This window comes from Poecilia formosa, unplaced genomic scaffold (assembly GCF_000485575.1).
Source record: "Poecilia formosa unplaced genomic scaffold, Poecilia_formosa-5.1.2 Scaffold169, whole genome shotgun sequence".
NCBI classification, from domain to species: domain Eukaryota; kingdom Metazoa; phylum Chordata; class Actinopteri; order Cyprinodontiformes; family Poeciliidae; genus Poecilia; species Poecilia formosa.
Genome location: NW_006800108.1, coordinates 305,422 through 330,322, shown reverse-complemented (window position 1 = coordinate 330,322; position 24,901 = coordinate 305,422). Strand labels below are relative to the sequence as shown.

The window sequence follows — 24,901 nt, the reverse complement described above, 5'->3', positions numbered from 1 at the left end:
TAATCTCATATTTAAAAACATTAAATCCGTCCAGGCTAGATGAATCCTATTTTACTAGAGATGCACAGATCCGATATTAATATCTGTATCGGTTCTGATATTGAAAACATTTCTAGACTGGGTACTGGTGACAGTGTTCAGTTATCGAGAAGGGCACATCTAGTCAATCTGATTCTGTGCTTTGTGTTTTGAACAAAGCCATGCCTTATTATTTATGTTACATTATATTTAGAATTCCTAATTGCACTTTTTGAGCCATTTAAAAGAAGGTTGTTACGACTGGCTCAAGGTCATAACAAAAACGGGAGACCATGCAGGGGTTAAAGTGTAGTAAAATGAATCTTTATTAACAAAAACAACAATGGATTGTGGATATCAATATCAGTGGTGTAATGCAAATGCTTGAATGTGTTGTATGAGTGCATATGGAAGTGTTGAAGTGCCAAAACAAAGACAAACTCAAAGGTGCAAAAAGGAGGGGAGCTGAGGCCTGGCAACAAAACACCACAAGCGGCAGAGTGGATGCTGAAGGCCACACAGAAGACGGAGACAGCCAGGTTCAAGTACTCTATGCTCCAAATTAGCAAATCAGCAGCACCTGTAAAGGGGAGGAGCACAAAGACAGACAGCAAGACACCTGCAGCCCAGCCTAAAAGGCCCAGGGCCGTAACAAAGGCCCACAAACCTTTGTTGAATTAAGTTGTGTTATTTCTATATGTCTGACCAAGCTTGTGACGGTATTGGTGACTTTAAGTGAACTGTAATGGTGTAGAGCTGTCAAATAAATTTGCTATTCAGTACTTTTATGTATGTTTAAAAAAAAAAGAAACATTTTAAGTACACTCAAAATTATTTTTCTGTATTGTATCAGTGTCGGCCGATACTGATCCGATACAGCATCAGCCAGTATTTGTGTCGTATTGGAAGTGAAAAAGGTGGATTGGCGCATCCTTAATCTTTACAAAATCAAACAATAGAGTTTAGAAAGCCCGTACCAAAAGTATAAACTAGTGTTTCAGATCACTTTTGAAATGTCTCTGCAGTGAGTTTGGTTGACAGATTTCATTGTAAAACCTCATCAATATGAAACCATCTTTGTGTCAGTGATGACTAACATAGACGACTTTGAAAAAAAGTCAGATTACTACCAAACGGCTTTCTGGGGATTTAGATAAATTATAGCTACTGTTATAAGACACGTCAGAATACTTGATTTTTCCATCAGTGAGTAGTGTTAGTGAATTAGTTGTCAAGCATAGTGTTGGCATCCGCATACTTTGGGACCTTTTCTTTACATTTGCCAGAAAACCCAGAACTTTCCCCAAATATTTCAAATTAAGAGATCCAAAGAGAAATGGTAGAAACTTGGACATAGTTGGGCTGCCAATCATTTCAGAAACGGTGATCAATAGCCAATCAGATTTATGTCAGATTCTTTTTTTCTTGGTGAATGATTAAAGTAAGGACGAGTCCATCTTGGAACCAGTGAGGATGAAAGAAATCCTGCCCATGTCTGTAAACTTCTGAGTGAACTTCTGTGAATTGCCTCTTCGGTTTTATTTTGAACTGTCTTCAGTTAAAAATGCCTTGAAAGCAAAACTCTATTATAGTTTTGACCAGTTAGCAGATCCCCCTCAGTTGTATAGCAAAGACTGTTTGATGTTTCTTTCTGTTGTTGTTGTTGCTTTTAATATGCTTTCTTTGTACTGTCAGTGTGTTACCTTCAGTGCTTAAGCCCATGATTTAATACTTTTATCTTTGTGTAAATTGTTTTGCTGTTAAGTTTTAGGAATAGAGTTTCAACCTGTTTCACCAGAAAACACATTTGTTCTTCTTTTTACTCAAATTACTGTAGTACACCAACAGGTTTTTATTTTTACTCGGAATAGGTTTTGGGAGGCAGACACGACACAGAGAAGTTGCATTTTAAGTTATTTCTGCTTTAGACATTGCCTAATCAATCCTTAAATGCATCGGTGTTTTAGTCGTAATTGAGGATTAGCGTCAGACAATGACAGCCGAAGTAAATACAAAATGCAGTTTCTAAATGACGATTCAATTTTTGTATTATGGGGTATCTTATTCAAAGATAAAACTAACCAAATAGTTGTTCCACCCTTGGCAACTACAGCTGCTATCAGGAACTGGTAATATATATTTACACTGCGGAGGAACTTAGTCCCACTCTTATTTGCATAATTGTTTTAATTTAGCCACAATGGAGGATTTTTGAGCGTAGGGTCAGGTTGCAAGTTCTCATTCAGATTCATGTCCAGACGTTGCCCGGACCACTCCGTTTTTTTTATTTTCATTTTTTTCATTACGTCTGCAGCGTTGAATATTTCCCAGTATTTTTACACTCGTACTTCTCAATTTCTTTTCTATTTGATGTCTTTACCCATGTTACTCAGCAACAGAAACAGTGACATTTTGAGCTTTATGTAATACCAAACCAGGAGGAACTGGGTGTTTGTAAGCAGCTCAAACTGCTGTCTACTTTTGACTCACTGGTAAACCAAATTTTAATAACTGTTGAGGCAAATGTTGTTCCAAAATATGGACAATGACAGATGGAAGTCAAAAATTAATTTAGAATTAATCAGTTGTATCCCCTGTTGCTTTTTGACAATTTTCTCTGTGAACTACAGTAAACATCAGATCATAGGACAAGGTCACAGTTCATTCTCCTTATGTCTCCAGAAATCTGCACATAACCGGCATGTTATAGGACAGCGAAGCCAGATGGTACATTAATTATTCATGTTATTGTAACTGTACACAAGGATTAATAAAAGCTTGGTATTAATAAGTACACCATTAAATCTTAATGCACATTTGTCCTTTGGTTGCAATTTACATGACTTGACAATGAGCTGGGTTTTTAAAACCTGCATTTGTTCGGATGCGGTGCAGAGTGTTGACCTCGATTTGCTTATCTCTGAATTTTCTGCCAGCATCTTTTTTAATTCTACAGAAAGCTGATGTGCTTTCTCTGTTACGTCAGTGATCCTAAAAAGTGGCTAACTTTGAGCCTTCTTACTTCATTAACAATTTTCACACTAAAAAGCATGATTGAAATCACCTGGTTGTGCTTCTACACAGCTCATTTACTGATGAGTGACTGGTCAGGATCTGTGAAGGGGAAAATTGTCTGACTCCCATTACGAGCTGATTTCTGGGAACATTTATATATTTTACAATCAGTTCTTAAACCTTTAAAGCTTGTAAATGTACTCCTAGCTTATTTACATAGGCAAACTATTCATTATGAGGTATTTTATCTTTATTTGTGTAATATTGTAAAAGGACTCTGTAGGTCTGCATTTATTGTGTTACCTCTAGCCTGGAAGATTTGTTGTTCTTGTTCTTTTAAGTGACGCTTTGAATCTCTGTGAAGCTCTTTCTCGCTAAGACAAACCCTATAAAGTCCAATTCTATGTGTTGACATGTGTTTTCCCTTTATGTCCTTCTTTTTTTTGTCTCTCGCAGTGCCAGACTTTGCATTCTGGCAGCCGGTTAACAATAATTAATTGCACGCACTCCTGGCAGTCTGTCTGTCCGCGCGCGCGCGCGTGTGTGTGTGTGTGTGTGTGTGTGTGTGTTTTATGTGCAACGTCTGAGCTAGGCCTCTCGCGACAGTCTTATGATTTATTGCTGAACGGATAAATTAGATTTTGCACACAGAAACGCACAATATAGGACGCTCCTCGCCACAGTTTGCCTGCTGTGAGGATGGTTTCAGTGATATCATCAGCCATGATGAGACGGAGACATGCAGAGAAATGCCTTTTTAAAGGAGCACTCTTAGACGTGACCACACACACATGGTATGCTCCCCACACACATTCACACTCAGACAGAATATGCTCTAAAGACCATAGCAGGGGAGCTCTGTCTGTTTCTGTGTGTGTGTGCTTAAAGTTAAAATCCAGACGGCCTTTCCAGAGACCAGACTATTGAGTCTTATAACTCTCTCAGGTCACAGATTATTAAAATAACAGAGGAGATATAAAGTCTTTGCTTGTGTGTGTTTGCGTACGTGTGTATTCTGTCATTGTACAACTACAGTATCGGGAACTGGCAAGAAGCTGAAGAAATGTGAACATAAATCTTTCACACAATTGAAAGAATGTACACGACTGACTGGATAATTGTGTGTAAAACAACAACTTATGCATTAACACGTCTGTACGTAGTGTCGAATACTACTGTATACATTCTTATTTTAACTTTTTATATCTTCTCAAGCCATGTAGCGAACACACCCTGCACGCAAAACATGACGAAAAGTGAACGCTGCCGCTCCGGTTTAAACATAGTGGTGGCCCTGTAATGCAGACAAATCTAGATGCTGCTGTAAATGTCTCCACATTCCTGCAGAAGTTACTGTTTTATGGCCCTACGTGTCCCACCTGTGGCCCAACACACCGTCTTCCAAGTAAAGTTTAATAGAGCATGATGATGTCGTGTAGCGTTGTCATTTTAGCCTTCGCAGGTGAAAACAGCTAGTTTGTGTTGTGCTGCGTGCATCACAGTGGGGTAGGCTTCCTGGCTGGGTCACGTTTCTGTCACTGGTAACGTTTTACTGTTTAGCTTCCTGTATGAATTGTTAATTGAGCGTGAAAGTATGAATCCAGACCATGTTGTGCTTTTGTTTTCTAAGCCAGTTAAGGGAGATTTGTTGAGAGATTGTCTCCCTGTTTTCCTCCCCCCGAGAGTACCTGAACGGTCTGAATGCAGATTTCTCACACAAAGACTCCTTATTCTATTATACAATACTGTGTGTGCTTGTGTCCTTCTTGCGGCTTTTACCCAGTGCTCACTTTTTTCTCCAAAGAGGACAGATAGCCCTCCTAGAGCGTATCAGACACTCACGGGACAGTGCTTACCAGACCCTGGGTGGTGCAGTAATCTGTAGTCATTATTAAAGGTCAGACTGCTCTCATATACTTTTAATAATGTTTTTGTGGTGACGGACCAGCCCATCCACCCTCCTATCTTTTGGATGAATAAGGAAACATTTGGGGCCATTTCCAGGGGCAGCTTGGAAAAGTTAACTGAGACATGACCAGAACAGGACCACTGACGATCTACGGCTGGTAGATCAAAGCTAAACACGACTTGTGCATGCATGGAAATTAGTGAATGGCATTCATATATGTTAATATTGCATAAAATGTAGTAATTTTTAGAGATGTCTTGATCCCCACCAAACCTCACTCTGGTGCCATCATTCATATATATTGTGTTGTATTTGTAAATATTAAAGGAAATGAATAGCTGATTTGATACAAGATGCTAATTAGCCTGCATTGATGGAAGAAAGTACCAAATTTTCTTCCAGACAGTTTGTGAGGAACTGCTGTTTTTTTTTTTGTTCATTAAAAGCATAGTGAAAAACAAGTGATATTATTTTTTTTATGTAATTTCTTTTAATTGGAACGTGACTGTACAAAAACAAACATTTCAGTTACTTTTTCTGTTCTTTTCCTAAATTTATTTGATTAAAAATTTTAAGCACTTCATGTTTTTTTCTTATTTCTCTAAACCATTTAAAGCAAGAAGTTTGTTTTCGAGCTTAATAAAAATGTTTTGTTGCAATTTCTTTGACTGTATTTGTAGAAAAGTCTCTATTTTGGTATTCCATTATTTTTAAGATTACCTAAGAGAAATACAAAAAATCTTCCTTCAAATTCAAGTTCTACCTCAAGTCAGAAACATAATTTTTCATGCTGTCAATACTAACATTTAAAGAATAAAATCCTGATCATCCAAAGTCTTTGTCAGACTTTTACTAGCATTTATAGTCCGAATCGGCTTTAAAGATTGTAATCAGTGGATTTCTAATATTTATTTAGTAATATTTTTTGTCCTCTTTGAAGGACATTAACGTTCACTCGCTTGTCTGAGATGGAAAAGCTGGGACCACACCTGCTGATCTGTGTTTTGTGGTCATGTCATTCTGCCTCCTAAGCCTAACTACCTGTAATTACATCAATGGGCCACACACTGGTCATATTACGTCCAACACCTGTGAGATGTATTGAACATTGAATCCTTCTCAAAGGTGTGGAAGATATACTAACTATGAAAAAAAAAAAATGGGGGTTTTGTTAATGGGAAGATATAAAACTGGCAAAACTTCATGTAGCTTTAGATTGTTTTACTTCTATCTTGTGTAAGAATTTGCAAGCATTCTGCGACACTTTATGTTCATTTTTTAAAAAGGAAAAAAATGCACTGAACCTGTAATTTGAGCTTCAGAAAATGTTTATGTAAACTGTGCATATGAAATGAACATTCAGCTTCTAAGGTTAAGTTTACCTTGAAGTAAAGTGGAACAGGTGAAAGAGTGAATTCAGTCAATCTTTTTACAATCCTCTTATTTTCTTTAATAAGTAGATTTCTGTGATATTTCTCTATTAGCCGGATTTGACAAAGGAATTGTTAATAATTTGACCTTTATCGATTGATCAGACGTTAACGGGTTGGTCTCTTTTTTTCATATTAACACATCATTTAGGCGTACATGTAAACCACCGGAAATAGCTAGCGCACATGCAAAACTGCTCTCAAAGTTTTGTAGCAACTGGAAAATGTTTCCTTCTATGTGTTTCTTTGTCCAAATAACAATGCGTCGTATGGACTTAAGAGTTCTGCCCTGTGATGGACTGGCAGTCTGTCTGGGCTCATCCCGCCTCTGGCCCAATTACTCCTGGAGATGGGTATCCCCCGCTGACACAAACAGGTGCAGTCAGTGGATGGACTTCAGAATTTCTGTCATTTGATGGGATAGTGGATGGGGAAAAAAAAATCTAAGCTCTTCGTTTTATTATAGAATGAGTGAATAGACAAAGCGTTCCTGATTTATTTCATTCCTACATCCTCAAAAGCTGCTTTAATGCCACCAGCGGTCACGCATTCATAATTCTGCTATTTTTTTAGTCTACTGCAGCACCGTTTGACGTATGATTCGACTTTTTAATGCCGCAGTTCAACAGCTGGTGATACTATTTTTTATTTGTATTTTCAAAACAAAGTTTGTGCAGTTTTTCCATCAAGAAGTCAACACGACTCTTGTGTTCTTTTTGTTCCTCAGTAATTAACTGTACAGATGTTGATAACAACAGACTGTCTTATTGCGCAATCTGTCGGACTCCTCGGAACAGCTGATCATGTGTCAAATTAATTATAAGAACGCACCTGCAGGATATTTCACACATGACACCGGCACGTTCTGTAGCCGTCAGGTTAATGGGACGATGTGGAAATGTCTTGACACAGACAAGCAATGCAGACACAGATGGAATCGCATGTTGGGAAAGTCTGGACGCGAGTGGAGCACAGAAACTGGGACTGGGGGAGAAGACAGCCGTGAGGGCGGGAAGCGGATGAAAGATTAATTGAGAGAGTGCTAGAAGAAAGATGGACAGATAGAGAGAGCTGGGGAAGTGAGGTGTGTTCTTAGCCTGTGTGTGTGTGTGCCTGTGTCTGACTGAGAGCCATTTAGAGGGTGAGGAAGAAGAGGGAGGGAGGCTCATAATGAGAGAGAGGCGTTGAAATATGAACGTCTGATTAAGTTTGACATTTAAGATGCCATATTTTGCATGCTGTTAGCCCATAACAAATGAGTCCTACACTTTTGAAGAGTGTGCCTGCATGAACATGACTCACCATAATTGTATGTGTGCAATTTGCGTGATGCATGGCGGGAATGAATTGGGCCTCTGGTACAGTGAGTGTAAGTCGGGATTCTGGCATTGATTAGGGGCCCCGCTAGTCAACTGAAAGCTTCAAGACCTGAGATGGCAGGTGGACTTTTTCTTCCTTCTGTTTCTCCCTAAAAGCTCATTCTGTAGTCCCAATAAGAGCCATGCCTACCATTTCCAAGCTTTAACTAGTTTCATAAAAAAAAAACAAAAAAAAAAACTTCTCTCTGAGCCAACTTTTCCCTGTATTTCTGAGAAAGGCCAGAGACCCGGGTCACGCGCTAAGCACAACTAATCAGCATGTAGTTGAGGTGGTTTGCTATTATTATCCGAGTGCTCTGAATAGGTGCAGTTTCACAGACTAATAATCTGTTTTGTCTGTGTGGGTCATGTGAACTCTTTAGCTAATATTTTCTGCAGCTGCTTTCATTTTCTGAAAGCCGACGTAAAGCTACAAGCTCTTTCACTTAGGACCCTCGAGAGAAATTTTGTGACCGTCGCATGCAAACAAGCAACCGCTTGGTGCTTCTTTGTTCGGTTAGCTTGCAAGAGAGGATGAATTTGCGCATCATGGGATCTAATGATAGATAGGATGTTTATCAAGAAAAAAATTTAAAATACAGATTTTTTTTTTTTTATCTTAATATTGTACTTTTCTGCCAAAAGTAACAAAAAACAGTCAATTTCTTGGTTCTAATATTTAAATTTAAATAAATTTATTACAATGAAAATCGCCTATTACTTTTGTTCAAAGCCATCCGTCCGTCCGAAATGACCTGAGCGGCCTTTGTCAATATGCGACTCTTTTTACTGTGTTTACTCTTTAATTACACTATCAAGTCTTTTTTCTTATTTTCTGGACTTGTTTTGCATATTTTTCACTTTATATCTGTGACACAGAATCCACCTCCTTCCTGAATGAGAACTGGACCGTCAAACGGTGTTTATTCTTCCATATAATCAGTTATCAACTTGACTTTACTCTTTAACCAAGAATTGAAAAAAAAAAGGTCAGACAAAAGTACAAAAGTACAAAATCCAAACATATTTTCAGAATTTATTGTTATTATCATGGATAATTAGCAATAATTCTTCTTTTTTTCCAATGCTTGTGAAGAATGCCATATAATTCATTCACACTGGCAAACCTGTTATTTAATATATTCTTACATTATCCTAATGCTTGCATTTGATACACGCTTTACTATCATTCTTCTTCCCTCAGATCTTTACATTAAAGTCAGTCTGAAAAACCTCTACATTTAATGAATGGTTGAATCTCTCCAGGAAAAACACAAAAAACAAATCACAATTACAGCTTGTCCTCTCTTCAAGTGTCCTCACACAATCGCTTGCTGTCAGAGGCTTTCTTTGTCCATGTCATTATTTAGATGTCAGAACTGGAGGTGTAAAAATATAATTGTGCTACTTTAGACAACCTATAACCGCCATCTGCATCACACAGTTCAGAAGTACAGACTGTGAAATTGCAGGCTGTTTCTGGAAACTTGACCAGATACACTGGTCTCATCTCTGTTGGACAAATTAAGCCCAAAACGTTTCACAAATAAATAGTTGATTTGTTTATTTTCTATTGTTTCAGAGTAACTTTGAAGTATGATGAGTTGTGGTTTAAGACATGTTCTTATTAGTCATAATAAACACTTCAAATTAGAGGAGGTTTGATTTTTTTTTTTTTTTTTGTTCTCATATAATCTTGTCCTACATTTTCTCTCTTACTCTCGATGAAGGCAGACACTTTTTTCCTCTGCTAACTCCCTGCCCTTGCCTGCCCTGCTTGCTCTGTTTTTGTCCTGTCTTTTTCTATATTTTTGGAGCCTTTCTTTGCACATCATCCAAATCTACAAATTATGGATCTGGTCAACCGATCTCGATCTCTCAATGCAATTGATCAAATTTTCAAGGAGAAGTCTGGGCCCAGGAGAGCCCTTTTGTTCTGCGGGGACACACCCGGCGGGATTCACCCTGGATTTATTCATACAGGATTTCTGCTGTTTGGATCTTATGGATTCCTGGCTTATCAACAAATTTGTGACAGACTTGGCCGAACTAGGGAACACTCGGACTGTTGGTGTGGACAGAGACGAGGACTCTAAAACTCACTAACAGGATGGAATCGATCTTGGAGAAGTTGCTAGTTTCAGTTCAGTGGAACGACCAAACTAATTTGGATGATTGGGAACTGAGATGTATTGGAGAGACTTTAGGGAAGATTGAAATTTATAATCTTCGACCTAAGACATTCTGTTTCTGAATTGTCTTTCCCCGTGTGACCTTGGAAGGGCTGCATATTTCTAATCTCCTTGAAGATATGTAAACACAACGCTCTTCCCTCCTCACCCCCTCCTGTATCCATGGAGTTGTGAAGCTGAGCGCTCCCAAGGACATCATTCCTAGATAAACAACACCTGTATCGGACTTCTGCCGGGAGGCTCAGTAACGTGGTTTCATGGCCCTTTGACGTCACCGCCTTCACTCATGTCTTTGTTTTTCCCCATTGTTTTGTCTGAATGTTGCCATTTGCCCTAATGTATCCTTTCCTCTTTTTTGTTTTAGTTTGTTAGAAACGGTGGAGTACTCCCTATTTAACCCAGAAAAGGATTATTTTAGCTTATTAGTAATATCAGAAATTGTGGAGTACTTACTATTTAGATCATTATTATACAGCCCAGAAATGGAATCGGAATTAGAATAACTACGAACTTGGAATCCAGAAATACTTAAGAGGAACAGTCACTGCTTTGTTTATATTACTTTTAACCCAGAAAAGGATTTAGAACAAACTTATAATTGTGGAGTACTCACTTTTACTCAGAAAAGGAATTAGACCAATCACTCTTTATCTTATTTTATCAGAAACTGTAGAGTACTCATTATTTAGAAATGGAATTAGATACTTAGCAATCCTGAACAGGAGCACTTAGTTTACATACTTTAGAACAACATTAGATTAGTTTTCTTTCCTCTTTTTTTCTTTCCTTTGGTTTATTTTGTTTGCATTTCCTTTTAACTTATGTAAAGCACTTTAAATTTCCTTGTTACTGAAAATGTGCTATAAAAATAAATTACCTTATCTTACCTTCTACCCTCCTTCTTCTACTCCCTTCTTTGGCACCCATTTCAAACTATCATTTACCAAAAAACAAAGGGACAATTTCATTTTTATATATTTGGCTTTTCTTGTTTGGAACCTCCAGACCTTTTAACTTCATCATCCTTCCAGAAATACCGTTAAGATTTTATTGGAATTACGTTTTCATTCTCTATTCTTTGCACCAATAACTTTTATTCTCCGTCGATCTTCTTTCAAAACGGATAACAAATGGACAAGAAAGGGAGAGAAAAAGATGACGCCACAGTGAGAGTAGTAAAAAGAGGGAGATATAAACCCCCCACTACAAAGAATGACACAAATCAAGAAACATTAGGAAAAACCAGACCATGCCTTAAGCATTATTTCTTCATATGTTGCTAATTAATCCTTTGTTTATGAAAGAAAGAGATGCTAACAGCAGCGGTCCCACGGGGAGGGGAATATCTGGAGGCAGAGGGAATGCGTGGATGTGCTGAGAGTCGCCATCAGACCCATCCATTACCGCAACTCAATAATACGCATTTAGAGAATTAGCTTGGAGTCATTGGGTGAAGTGGTAGAGATGTGCAGGTAATCTGTTTTTCTTTATTAGTGACATTTAACGTAGTTCGAAAGAGAAAAACCTTCTTTGATGACTTCAAGGCTACATGAATGTTAATGGTGAGCTGGGTTCACTAATGATTCTGCGTATACTGTGCAGTTGGATTGGAGTTATGTGTTTTTAAAGCTATACAAAGCAAACAAGCCTTTAAAATTGGTGACAAATTGCAGGAATAATGGTAATTTTTGATTTTACTTGTTCTGTGTTTTGGGAAACTGAAAATATGCTTTTCAAACATGCTTAATACCAATTAAAAGTGTCTTTATGCGTCGTATGTCAGCTTGGTTTTGCAGGGTTGCCTAAGGACAAATTGCTCATTTTATTCATGTTTAGACTTAAAGACCCCAGGCTGGGATTAGAACCCAGGACTTTCTCTCTGTAAGAAAACAGTGCTACCAACTGCAATAACCACTCCATAGAGCTATAATAAATGGATTGCTATATAGCTCTAATATTCCTCTGTGTATTTGTGAAGACAATTTACAAAGAAAGAAACTCTGTATCAGAACTTGAAAAGATGAGCTGCTACCTGCCTCGACCTAGTAGACCTAAGAAATGCAAATGCAGAATGGCAGCTACAACAAGTGCCAACTCTGGGCAGGTTGATAAGTCAGTAACTGCAGAGCAGCAACATACAACATTGGATACAATATAGACTCTAAAAAGTAAAGAAAATGCTAAGTTACAGATAAAGCAAGTTTGCCAATTAAGGAAGATATTTGTACAAAGCTAATCAGTGCATCATGGAATGCCTCTGATATAACCTGTGATGGCCTTATATACCATACGTATTAACATTTAAATCCACCAGTGAGGTTTTCCCCAGATGGCCATGTCGGCCATATTTCACCGATCCTCGCTCCACCGCTTGTTGCTGGGTCCTTTAGCAGCTGTCCTGAGACGATTATTGGCAATTTCAGATAAAAGCCTCACTTGTGTTGGAACTAATTGCTGCTGATGGAAATGATTAACTGTCACATTTGTCTTCGTTGTGGTATCGGGGCTATTGTGGTGTGTGAGGGCTAATTGTAGCTAGTAGCAGGAGTTGTTATGCGGCATTTCGTAGTGGGTTATACCTAATTGTAGCTGATAGTAATCGTTCCAGTCTGTGAATACAGCCCGCAGCACAGAGAGGTCGAGCTTCGACGTACAGATGCTCAGACTCTGTATGAACTTTCTGGCCTTTTATAGGAAAAAAAAAAGGAAAAAAAAAGGCCAGACTGCAGTTTCAAACAAGTGTTGGATAATGGCAATATTTTTCATCGTTTCCTGCTGTATTGATTTTACTTTCTCCTAAAAATCAGTCATAAGTGTAATTATTGTCATCATTAGTGCTTTTATGAACTTTCTAAAACATCTCGGCGCACATAGGGCAGATGGAAACACACTTAGGTCAGTCAGAGCCTTTTAGGTCGGGATTTCAGCTTCATTGCTTCACCACAACGATCTGTAGTTTTCCACTGTGTATGTGTGTGTGTAAGTGAATGATGAATTCTGACTGGGTGTGGTGAACATCAGATGAGATTTTCCTTCGCTCCCTGCACTCTCTGCCTGTGTCACCCACACACACACACACACACACACACACACACACACACACACAAGAAGTGAGTGCCAGGGCTGGTCTAGGCGTGGGCCCTCGCAGACATAAATTGCTTTTATTTTAATAGTTGTGCAGAGGGGGCAAAGACTGGAGGCTGAAATTGTAAAATGCTACAAAGGCCGCAAAGAGAAAATGGAATTCAGCAGTCCATTTTTTTCCCCATTTTTCCTCTTGAGCCCCCTTGGTTGCATTACAAGGGTTTTAAAATTATGTCCTAAGATTGTATGTGTGTTTGCATACTTTTGTTTTCAATCATCCCAAATGGAGCTTTCGACTACATTCCCCCGAACATCTTTGGTCTAGAAGTGTTTATCCTTAATGTGTAAAACAGAGAAAGTTAGCAGGTAGCGGTCTTTAAATAACAAGCATTTTCAGCCTTGGATTGATCACAGGAGTCGTTCTCATTGTACACGCTATCTCTCCTCCAGATGGATCATCAAATATGCATTATCCCCTCTCTCTTTCCTCTCCTCTGTCATACTGCATTGATCTAAAAGTGATCAGTTTTGGCGTCTATCGGGCGTCTCGGCATGTTTGCGATCAAACAAACACATACAAACATGGGTCAACGGGTTTGCTGTGTTTATGAGCCAATATGAAGAGGATAACCACAAATAAACACACTTGCACACAAAAACCCCCCAAAACACGCAATATCTCTCTGTCACGACTGTTGTGAACAGTGCAACCACAATTGTTCTCTTTTCAAACAAAAGAAAGATTATGGTTTAACATAAAACACATGTCTGGTTATTTGGTGGCTTTTGTAAAGTGATTATAAGAGGGAAAAAGGGACGAATGGTAGAGGAGAGGAGGGAAAAAACAGGGTGGGTAAGAACTGAAAGAAAAATATTATTCATGAAATTACTTCAATTATATTAACAATTATTCTTGCGTGTCGAAGAAAGGAATATGGAGGATCAAAATGCCATGGAAACAAAAGGAAACAGACCCGGAAAGTGTTTCGGAGCAGCATTTTAATCCGATAATATGACTTGCAAATGTTTTCACGCCCCTTGTTCGTTTTTGGTTGTTTGACCGGTGTACGTCTGGCCACTAAATGGTTGACTTTAAGGCCTTTTAGGCTCAAAATAGTTGATTGGGTGGAGACTGCAAGTGAACAGCTGTTTCAAAGTCTTTCCACTGTTTTTCATTTGGTTTTGGGTCAGGACCTTTCCAACACCCAAACATGCCTTCATTTAACTTATTCCGTTGAAGCTCTGGCCGCATATCCAGGGTTGTTGTTCTGCTGGAAGGTAAATCTCCGTCACAGCAACCAATTTGTTGCAGGTTGTCGTAGATTTTCTTTCAGGATTATCCTATATTTCACTTCATTCATCGTCCCATGAACACTGACCAGCTTCTCTGCAACTATCACCAAAAAATCACCATAAGTTTCAATGTAACGACTGTGTATTCAGGTTGATGTGCAAGGTTAGTTTCCACCATTTTTGTTTCTTTTGTCCTTTAACGTGTTTACTGCATCTCATACATGGCTTGAGGAAAACTGTCAATATGAGTTATAGCGGCTACTTTTTATTGTTTTTGCAATAGCTTTCCCTTCCTTCCTTTTTCACAAAGACCCAAATTTTATAATCCTTAAAGAGAGGTTGTCCGTTAGAGAGATATTTCCACCCGAGCTGGGACTCTCTTCAGCTCCTCCAGAGTTTGCATGAACTCATTGGCTGATTTGATTGGTAATGTGCTCCCTGCCCAGCCTAGTAGATGGGATTTAGATTTATAACCCTGCTTTAATTTTCTCGACAACTTTATCCCTGACCTTTCTGCTGTAATCCTTGCTCTTCGCGATGCTGTTGGCTCCCTCGTGCTAATAAAAAAAAAAAAAAAAAAAAAAAAAAAAGCCTTTAAGGCTTACACAAAGCAGCTTCATTTTCAATGGAATTTAAATTACACACAGGTGGCCTCTACTTACTAGCTAAATTACTTCTTTAATGCATTTTATTTAGAAACATCAAAGTAGAGGGGTTAAATACAAATGCAGGTTTTTAGAGACCAAAACAGAGACAAAAGGACAGGATGGCGTTGCAGCTTTAAAGTGAATGAAAGACGGGCAGAAACAGAGGAGAAGCAGAGAACTTTGGAGTGTCGAAGAGGATGAGTTGCCATCCGCAGGCTCAATCATCCATCTCTGTGATACCGGATGTTTGGTTTGATGTGGTCAAGCATCAACCATAGGCCCGCCGATGGTGTCTCCCTCCCATGTCTCGCTTCATCTCACCCTCCTCGCTCTCGCTGTCTCGGGCTCTCTGATATGGTTTTTGTTCTCATGTGGTCGCATGCTGAAGATTTTCATGGATGGTTTCGATTCCATCATGATAAAAGAAATGTACTTCACATATAGAGTTAGAAAAAAAAAAAAACTACTCGCCAGAAACAAAAACAAAATTTTTACCTGCACATTGAGTCAGGTTTTTGAAGAGTTTTGGGTTTAACTGAATCCAAGCAATTTAAGACGCATAATTAAAACATTTTTGTTTCTCTCTTTTTCTTTTTTTTTTTCTATTTTGCATCTTTAGAGATGGTGAGGAAGAAGAATCCCCCTATCCGGAGTGTGGGTGGTGAGGAGGAAGAGGAAGAAGAGGGGAAGAAGCCAACAGGAGAGGAAGAAGATGAAGGAGACGAGGAGGAGAGAGTGGCAGCGGAAGCAGATCGGATAAACCGACCCTCCGAACCGGAGTCCTCTGAACGGATCCGAGGGAACGAGGAGCAAGACGAGGAGGATGAAGCAGAGAGTGAGTGCACCTCCTCCGTCGGTGAGCTCTACATTAATGAGGAGCGAGGGGGGAGGACCGCAGGCGGAGGGGCGAGGGCAAAACGAGTATTAGCGGCACAGTGTGAGAGACCCGACAGCCAGTCGGAAGCCGAGGACGGGGAGAGGGGAGCAGAAGGAGGGGAGACTGACCACCTCACTCCTCCTCTCCCTTCAGCACCTCGGGTCCTTTCCAGGCAGGAAGGGAGGGAGGAGTCAACCAGTGACACCCCGGCACTCTCGTCCAGCCCTTCTCCCAAACTTCAGGACTTCAAGTGCAATGTGTGTGGTTACGGCTACTATGGCAACGACCCTGCTGACCTGGTGAAGCACTTTAGGAAGTATCACCTGGGTCTGCACAACCGCACACGACAGGATGCTGCCCTTGACACCCAGATCCTGGCCCTCCACAACATGGTGCCCCAGCATACAAACTTAGGTAATTCCTGCTTCAGTGAAAGTTATAGTTTTGCTTTAAATAATCCTAGTATAAGGCTTTCTTAATTTTAACTCGGTACTCTTTTGAAAGACAAACTGGTCCGACTCATAGGCAGTTTAACATCATTTCAGATCAATGCAACTGATTAATTTACTATTTAAACATGTTCTGCTTGAAGCACCTTGAATTGTCTTTATTATTTTTCCAACTCATTTTGCTGTTCTGATGTCAGATTTACAAACAGGACAGGGAGCGAGAAGTCAAACCAAAGAGCTGGGGAAGACGAGAGCCGATGGACAGAATCAGCAGCAGAGGACAGTTATGATGAACGGAGCGTACGACATACAGGTGTGTGTCGCTCAGAAGTTACAGGAAAAACTTTTTTTTTTTAACAAAGTCATGGATATTCTGTAAGTGGTACTGTTGAAGTATAACGCCATTCGTTTTTTCAACATTTCTTGTACAGTAGGGGAGTCGAAGACGAGATATTTTCCATCTAGCTCTAATATGACAATGGTATCTGCTCCGACTTGCTTTGAAAAGAAAATATACATCAATGTAGTTTTGAGGAAGGAGAAAATCCGCGTACAAGGTGAAAGTAAGCTTCCCTGGGAATTCTAGTTGAGTGCAATTTTAGTGTGCAAGCCTGGATCTCAATCCTCTGGAGGTTAGAAAAGTTGATTTTGTTGTGTTCAGCTCCGCTTTAAATCAAGAGGGTCCTAATCAGCGAAATCAACAGCTGCAGACTTGGTCCGAAAAAGAAAAACAAAAAGAATGCAACGCCCTCCACTCAACATTGATTTGCTCTGGCTGCTAATGATAAACATTAAAGTGTCAGGAAGGAGGAGAGAAAAAAAAACTTTACATCAGGTATGTAGTGCCTCCTATAGAGGCTCAATCTGTGTTATTTAGCTATTTTTTTTGTTTTCACTTACACCATATCATCTTAATTTGCACACAGATATTTTATCATATGTCTAGTAAAGCTTTTTGCCTTGTTCCGCCAGCCTGTAGAATCATTGGTAATTATTTATGTAATTGCCATTTTTGCATATTGGGTCGATTACGAGTCAAGGATTAGAACTGTGAATCTGCGCGAACAGAAACCACAAGGTTTTGTACTAAAAAGTTCAAGTGAGGCGATTTTATAAATGTAGTTGAGAGGAAAACTCGGTCAGTTTCATTTCATTTATTCCAACTGCCAGTAATTTTGCTCAGTTGTATAATGGACTCAAAAAAAGGCACAGCAGTCCGCATGCAGACCTGCGAGTCCGAAATAGAAAATCCAGCGGGTTATATCATCATTATGAAGAAAAAGCGAAAGTATTAGAGGAAAAAAGGGGGAATGAAAGGGGTCTCTATTCTCTCTGCCTCTCACTTAATTTTTTTGCGTTCAGCCCACGTTCGGAAAATTCCATCTTGTCATTTACTAAGACCAGGATCTCTGTCAACCGATGAAAAATAATTATACCAAAAAATAAAAAGCAATAATCGAGGAAAGGAATAGTGCAAAGGAGAAATGAATAAGAAATGGAGATGGGAGAGGAAAGGAGAGAAGGTAGCGAAAGAGACAGACGGTGAAGCTGTACTTCTAATCGACTGTGAGGGAGTCTAATGAAACAGCTGTCAGACATATTTAACCCTCTTTTTTTCCTCCATTCTCCATTATTTTATACGTCTTCGTCTCTCCTTCATATCTCTGTTTTCACTTTTTTCCCCCTTGCTCGCTCTTTCTGAGTATTAAATCGGTTTTTCTAAGTGCTCAATTTGCTTTTAATCCATCTTTCACCTCCTTCTTTCTCGCCACCCCTGTTTCTAGACTCGTACTCGTTTTCCTCAACACGTCCTATTTGCCCTTTGCCTTGTTTGATTCTAACCCTTCTGGTGTTTTCTTTAGGCACAAAGACATGAAGCCACAAAAACAATATTTTACGCAGATGGCACTATAAAATATAATAGGCATCCAAACTTTAATATGAGCATTTAGCACAAATCCAGGGATTACCGTATTTTACGCTCGTTCCAGTCACGGCCAATTCCTGTTCCTCTGAAATAACATTCATTATATATAAAACAATTTACAAACGTTTGGGAAAAAATGTATAAAAAGCAGCTAAGACTCAGTAACATTATGTTTTTATCGGCTCCCTATTATGTTTTTAGTTTTTAGAAGTGCAATATTTCCCAGAACGGTCATGCTAATTTGAATTAAAGCAGTGTGCAAGGTAATGTCACTAACCCATCTGATTTACTATCAGATCATTAGTTTTATTCTAAATGTATGTGGAGCAAATCACAGGTTAATATTAGATCTTAAAGTTGCTAATTGCATTTGTCCCCTGGCTTTAAATGATAGGTTTCAAAAGTAAGTTGTGCTTGAATGTGTCTCCTGTATGTGACTCAGCCAACAGGATGAAGGTCAGCCTCAGCGTCTGTGCAGTTTAGCAGTAAACCAGACAGTAGGCAGATAGTTGGCATTTTATTGTATTTTATTGGGATACTTTATGTGATTCTAAGTACATATATGTTTTTAAAATGTGCATTTGCATTAAAGTCCAACTCCAAAAGCTTAATTACTACTTTAACTTTTTTTAAAAAAATTTTTTAATCTTCTCTTTTCTCCTCCTCATCAGGTGACGTTGGGCGGCACCTTAATCGGGATTGGCCGCAAGACGTCCGACTGCCAAGGGAACACTAAGTACTTCCGCTGCAAGTTTTGCAACTTCACGTACATGGGCAGCAATTCCTCGGAACTTGAACAACACTTTTTGTCCTCGCATCCTAACAAAGTAAAATCTCCCCCGACCACGCCGCTGCTGGCCACCAATAGCCTGGCGACGCACGACAGCCAGCTAAAAGGGAGGAGCGTGATGCTGGACGCCGGCGAGCGGGTGGCGGTGCGAGCCGAAGACGACTCCGTGGTCGGGTACTTCATCCCGGTCAGAGCGGGTTCTGACTCGTCGGGCTGGACGGGGGAGGCTGGTCGAGGGCCCATACAGGCGTGTTATTGGTGTAAACTCTGCAGCTGGAGTTGCGAGTGGTCAGAAGGTTCAGCTAAGCTTCTAGAGCACTATGAACAAAGGCATAAGGCTCCTGCTGGTGTCGCTATGAGCCCCAACAGCTCTGGGCTTGACAGAGAGAGGGAGAGGGGAGGAAGAAAAGATAGAGGAGAGCAAGATCACATGGGATCCAAAAGCTGCAAAGATCACTTCACCACCAGCCAAGGTAATGAAAGAAGTGTGAAGTAAGTGGGGTGGAACTTGGGTGCAAATATTATGCAACTATTGCAACATTGCTTCTTTATGTTTACTCTAATTTTAAGCAGAGCTGTGATATTACTTTGGACAATTATCCACCTTGAAAAACGATTCTGACTTCTTGAACTTTTTAATATTTTTTCACGCTACAGCCTTAAACTTCTATGTATCTTACTGAGATTGTCTGTGATAAACCAACACAAAGTAGTGCACAAAGTGGAACATCTGTTAGAGAACATTAGCAAACAAACAGCATAATAAATATAGTTCATAGATAAAGATGTGGGGGAAAAAAAAAATACTTTAAGGCAGGGTTAGGTTGTAAAACAATACCCCAAGTTGTGAACAACTCGCAGAGCTCTGTTTAATCCATCCTCTAAAAATGAAAAGAGTATGACACAACTGTGAACCCATGACATTGCTGTCTAGCTAAATTGATAGGCCGGTCAAGGAAAGCATTAATCAGAGAAGCAGCCAACAGGCCGATGATAACTCAGAGAGACAGAATGAGAGGCACAAGGAGCTCCACTTGTGATTTTCCACAAGCGATGTCGGGGACACAGCAAGCCGTTTGGAAGGGAACAAAGCTGAACTTTTAATTGAACTCTTGGCATACGTTCAAAATGCTGTCTGCGGCAGAAAAACTACGTTTGACATCGTTGGAAATATTTTCTCTGTAGTGAAATGTGGGGATCATTCTTTCAGGACGCCTCTTTTTTTTCCAGCAGTGACAAAGAAGCTGGTCAGATTATGGGAAAGGGAATGCAGGTAAATACAGGAGAGATCTATACATATAAAAACTTGTTAGAGGCTCCAAAAGGAGACTGCAGCCGAGGTTCACCTTCCATCAGGACATCAAGCGTAAAGCTAGAGCTACAGTCAGATGGTTTACATAAAAGCACATAGAATGGCCCAGTCAAAATCCAGACCTAAATCTAATTAAGAATTTGTAGCAAGACTTGAAAATTGATTTCTACAGACACTTTCCGTCCAAGCAGTGACCAAGTTGAAACTTTAATGCAAAAACATAAGATAAAAATGTTCATCTTTACATTTACAAAGCCGTTGGAAACATACTTGCTGCTGGATTTGCAATGTTAGGTGATTCTATAAAGTTTTGGCTCAGAGTAGACTGATAAATGTACAGATGTTTGTAAAAACTTTTTAAAAACCACGTATTGTTTTCCCTCCTCATGACAATAATGCACGACTTTGTGTTTGTCTGCCATGCAAAATAGTCGCGGTCTGTGATTCTCTAGAGGAAAATGTCGGAAAAGTTCATTTAAGTGTGAATATTTTTGGAGGGCACTGTGCATCTGAGCCCTTTTCGAAAGGTTTTTACAGAAGGTTTCTGTGTTCTGCTCCCAGGAGACCCAAAAAGTGGCGATTCGGAAGCCGTCGTGACCAGCTACAACTGTCAGTTGTGCGATTTCCGTTACTCGATGGCCCACAGTGCGGACGTGATCATCGTCGCTCCGTTGCTGCTGCACTACCAGCACAACCACTCCATCCACCGCTGTTGCATTCAACACTGCATGTATTGTCCTCAGGGGCTCTGCCAGCCCCAGAAACACCTGGGAGAGGTGAGCTGCATGAAAAGCTGAACCATTTGATGTTTGCTCTGTAATTACTGGGGGGAGGAGAAAAAAAAAAAATTATATATACTGCTCAAAAAATAAAGGGAACATTTCACTTTAATTTTGTGTGTGGCTCCAAATCCAGGCCTCCATTGGTTAATAAATTTGATTTCATTGATGATTTTTGTGTGATTTTGCTGTCAGCACATTCAACTTTGTACAGAACAAAGTATTCAATGAGAATATTTCATTCATTCAGATCTAGGATGTGTTATTTGAGTGTTCCCTTTATTTTTTTGAGCTGTGTGTGTGTGTGTATATATATATATATATATATATATATATATATATATATATATATAATGCGTTTTTCTGCAAGCGCATGAAAATAAATTGGAATCCATGAACAAGTGTAAAGTTAATTGTTCTGATTTCCTGATTAGTTAAAATTCCCTAGCTTCTCTGAGTCTGCCCACGCACACTGCCTGCCCTCCTTTGTGCCAGCTGCCAAACAGTGCTGCTGCAGCTGCTAAAAATACAAAAATGGATAGTTAATATTTTAGGCTTTTATTAATAATGCACACTAATTTTACTGCTGCCGACTTCCACTTTTTTTTTTTTTTTTTTTGATGTGCTTCAAACTCATCAACCCAATTCTGACAAATAACCGCAGCATGCAAACATGGAAGCAGCTGTTTGACAAAGTATTTCTCTCGATAGGTATCCCACCCGTTTGCTTGCCGGAAGCCAACCTGTTCTAAATGCTGTTCAAAGTTTCCTCAGCCTGCCAAGCAGCAGGACGCCATTGGTTCAAAACCCACTGCTGCCACCTCACCCAGCGTGACCCCTCCTAACCCGAGAGGCGACCCCAGTGTGATTTCTGGTTCCACCTTTCACCCCTCTAACCCGGCACATCCTGTTGTTGCACAAGGTATTTAAAGGCATAGGTGCAGCAAACCGTTTCCATTTGCTGATCATTTTCTTCATGTGAACATTTTAAACTTCCATCTTTCAGGTTTTTTTTTTTGTCTTAATACTGTTCTTCTCTCCAGGTGTCACTCACTTGTGCGACCAGTGTGCGTTTGCCACTACGGACATCGATGTGTTGCTGCAACACTATGAGAGCTGTCACAGCATGATCAAACTAAAGGGGGCACCTCCACAAGTCAAGGCTGAAGAGGAGACTGAAGGAGACAAGGAGGGAGGCAGAGGAGGCGCAGGAGAGACCGAGCACACTTGTACGAAGTGTAGCTTTGTCACACAAGTGGAAGAAGAGCTTTTTAGACACTACAGGTGAGCAGGACATCTCACAATAACTAATTGATGATTGTTTTTGGACAATACGTAGTGAATAAGAAAATTCTCCATATGTTTCACTACGATGCCAATCATATTGGCTCATCTAAAGAGAAAATATTCCATACTGGTTTCTACACACCTAAGTATTGAAAGCAGCTGCTTAAAACATTTCATTCAAAAGTCAAGTACGCCACCAAGCATTTCCTGTGCTTGGATGGCCCTACCATTGTTTTTGGTCTCCAAGTGATCACCCAGGAAATGTGATTACCTGGGTGATCACATTTCAGCAGCAACCTTCTTAACAGTCAACAGCCCAACTAATCAGTTCCTTCACTAACCAGCCAGCCAACCATCTGATCAATGTAACAAATTACTAGCCAGTCAGTTAACCACTAATTTCCAAACTTATGAACTACCTGACGATTCACTTAATGAACTATCAGACCAAAAAGACAATTTATTACTCAACTAACCAGCTCACCGTTCCAACCACAAGCTAACAAGCCAACCAGCTCTCTTGCGTTCAGTCAGCTCACCAACCAATTACCCACAAGCACAGCGAACCTTTGCCTTTTTGCGAATTTACCTGATTGCAGTTTTTTTTTGTGTGAAATGTAATTGATCTTCAAATTAGTGTGCAGAGATTAGTTTCTGTGGTTGTGCTGTGATGATTTCTATTGTCTGTATCAGTGCATGTTGAGGTATAGTTGGTGTTGAAACTATTACAAAGACAGTTCTAAACGTTTGCAGATTTTACCTAATTGTGGTAAAATCTGCAAACCCTCGTGAATACTGGTGGTCCACTGTATAACAAACCAGCTAACCATACAACAAACCAGCTAACCATACAACAAACCGACAGAACAATCAAACAAACAAACAAAAAAAAAACTGTTAATCAATTATGGTTTGATGTTGTTTGCATGCTCCATTCTAAACACAGCGGTCCTTCAGTCACCCCTACAATTTTTTTTCTTTGACAGAACAAGCTGCTTGACATTCGAGGACAATTTACCTCTGAAATTCACTCTAGATGTGGGAAAAGCTGTGAGAAACCTGAAACACTTTTATCTTTACCTGATGCAAATTAGGTTTGTTCCTGATGGCAGTCTTCATTCTCTGAAGCTCACCAGTCATTTGTGCTCTGCAATTCTTGGCGAAAATTGAAGAAGAAATCAAAGCATGACGTTACAATACGTCTCTGAAGTAAAATTAGGTCTTCACACACAGATAACTTTAAATGAGATTACCTGACTTGGAGAAAAGTATTCAAGAATACAAAAGACAATAAAAAAAAAAAAAATGTTTATATTGAGTATTAAATAATCTACGATTCTGTACTTCTATTTAGCATGTGACAAAGATTTTAGTGGGATCCCAGAGAAATAATAAAACAGATATATTTTCAAAAGAAATAGTGCTGTGGGGTAGGGAAATAAAAAGAAAGGAGAGAAAAGGTGAGAAATCAGTTATGAGATGTTTTTTTTACGGTCCAGTCGCATTTCAAACAAAAGGCTCGTATACTCTGATACTCGGCGCTGTGATGAAATAAAAGTGAGCTAAAGCCACAGTTTCATGCCCCCTGCAAAATCAATCAGAGCTAAACGGATTCTAAAGTTTTAGAGAACAAATTCGGGATTTAATTCAGTGGTGTTTGAAACAAAGGGCTGTGGTGTAATGAGAGAAAAGGTTACCTGCCGAAAGAGTGATCACCCAGACATATGAATGAAAAAGTGCATTGTATAATCAGTGCTCTAGCTTCTAAGCTAATTCTTAGATTTTACGTACAAAAACACAGAAATGCCTCTCAAGTGGTGTTCCCTCCTCTTGGTAGAGCAGCCAGAAAAGCCATCTTAATTTTCTTTTTGAGATTGCATTTATTAATTGAACTTATTTTATCGTCTTCATTAACTGGCTACAAAGTAATCTATGGATTACAAGTTGTAATTTTTAGCAATGCATTAGAAAGCCTTAAAGTGCTACAAGCACAACATAAAACCTAATATTAGGAATAACATAATCTTGAAATAAAGTACAGTATAAGTCTTTAGTTGATATTTGATGATTTACGCTACATTCTCACATATTTTGTTTTAGTTCAGCTTCGAGCAGACTGGCTGACGTACCTAAATGGTTCTGGTGCAGTTGTTTGGTATCTCCACTTGCATCTCCAGGGTCAAGTGGATGACAGCAGTCACACCGCTTCAAATGATCTGCACTAACAGAATAATCACACCAGAGTTACTTTTAATCAAACCAAACCTGTCGAGTGTGAAGGCGCTCTCTAAACCCATTGGGTTTTAGATGGCCTCTCCGAACTAGACATTCTTTAACCCGCTGGAGAATCAGCTTATAGCTTATGAGAAGGAAAAGAAAATCTATTTACTCCTCATATTTGTGCTTTTTCTTTTCTTTCCTTTTCTTTTTTTGTTTAAATTCATTGATTTATTTCTTGCTGTGTGAGTGTCTTCTCTACATAGAGGTTGTTTTTCTGCTCTCATTGACATTTTTGGCATACTTACTGTATATCC

The 24,901-nt window shown here is 39.4% G+C and overlaps 1 protein-coding gene across 4 annotated transcripts in view; it reads left to right on the top strand.

Moving 5' to 3' along the window:
• trps1 (trichorhinophalangeal syndrome I) overlaps positions 1 to 24,901 on the top strand; it is a 127,480-nt gene that overhangs the window by 51,400 nt on the left and 51,179 nt on the right. For 3 of the 4 annotated variants that reach the window (XM_007564880.2, XM_016677928.1, XM_016677927.1), the window contains exons 3-8: positions 15,566 to 16,237; positions 16,470 to 16,585; positions 18,871 to 19,462; positions 20,863 to 21,077; positions 21,792 to 22,002; positions 22,124 to 22,364. In XM_007564880.2, the coding sequence (XP_007564942.1) occupies positions 15,566 to 16,237; positions 16,470 to 16,585; positions 18,871 to 19,462; positions 20,863 to 21,077; positions 21,792 to 22,002; positions 22,124 to 22,364 (2,047 nt within the window). The remainder of the gene's footprint in view (positions 1 to 15,565; positions 16,238 to 16,469; positions 16,586 to 18,870; positions 19,463 to 20,862; positions 21,078 to 21,791; positions 22,003 to 22,123; positions 22,365 to 24,901) is intronic. The other variant, XM_016677929.1, reaches the window with a different exon arrangement.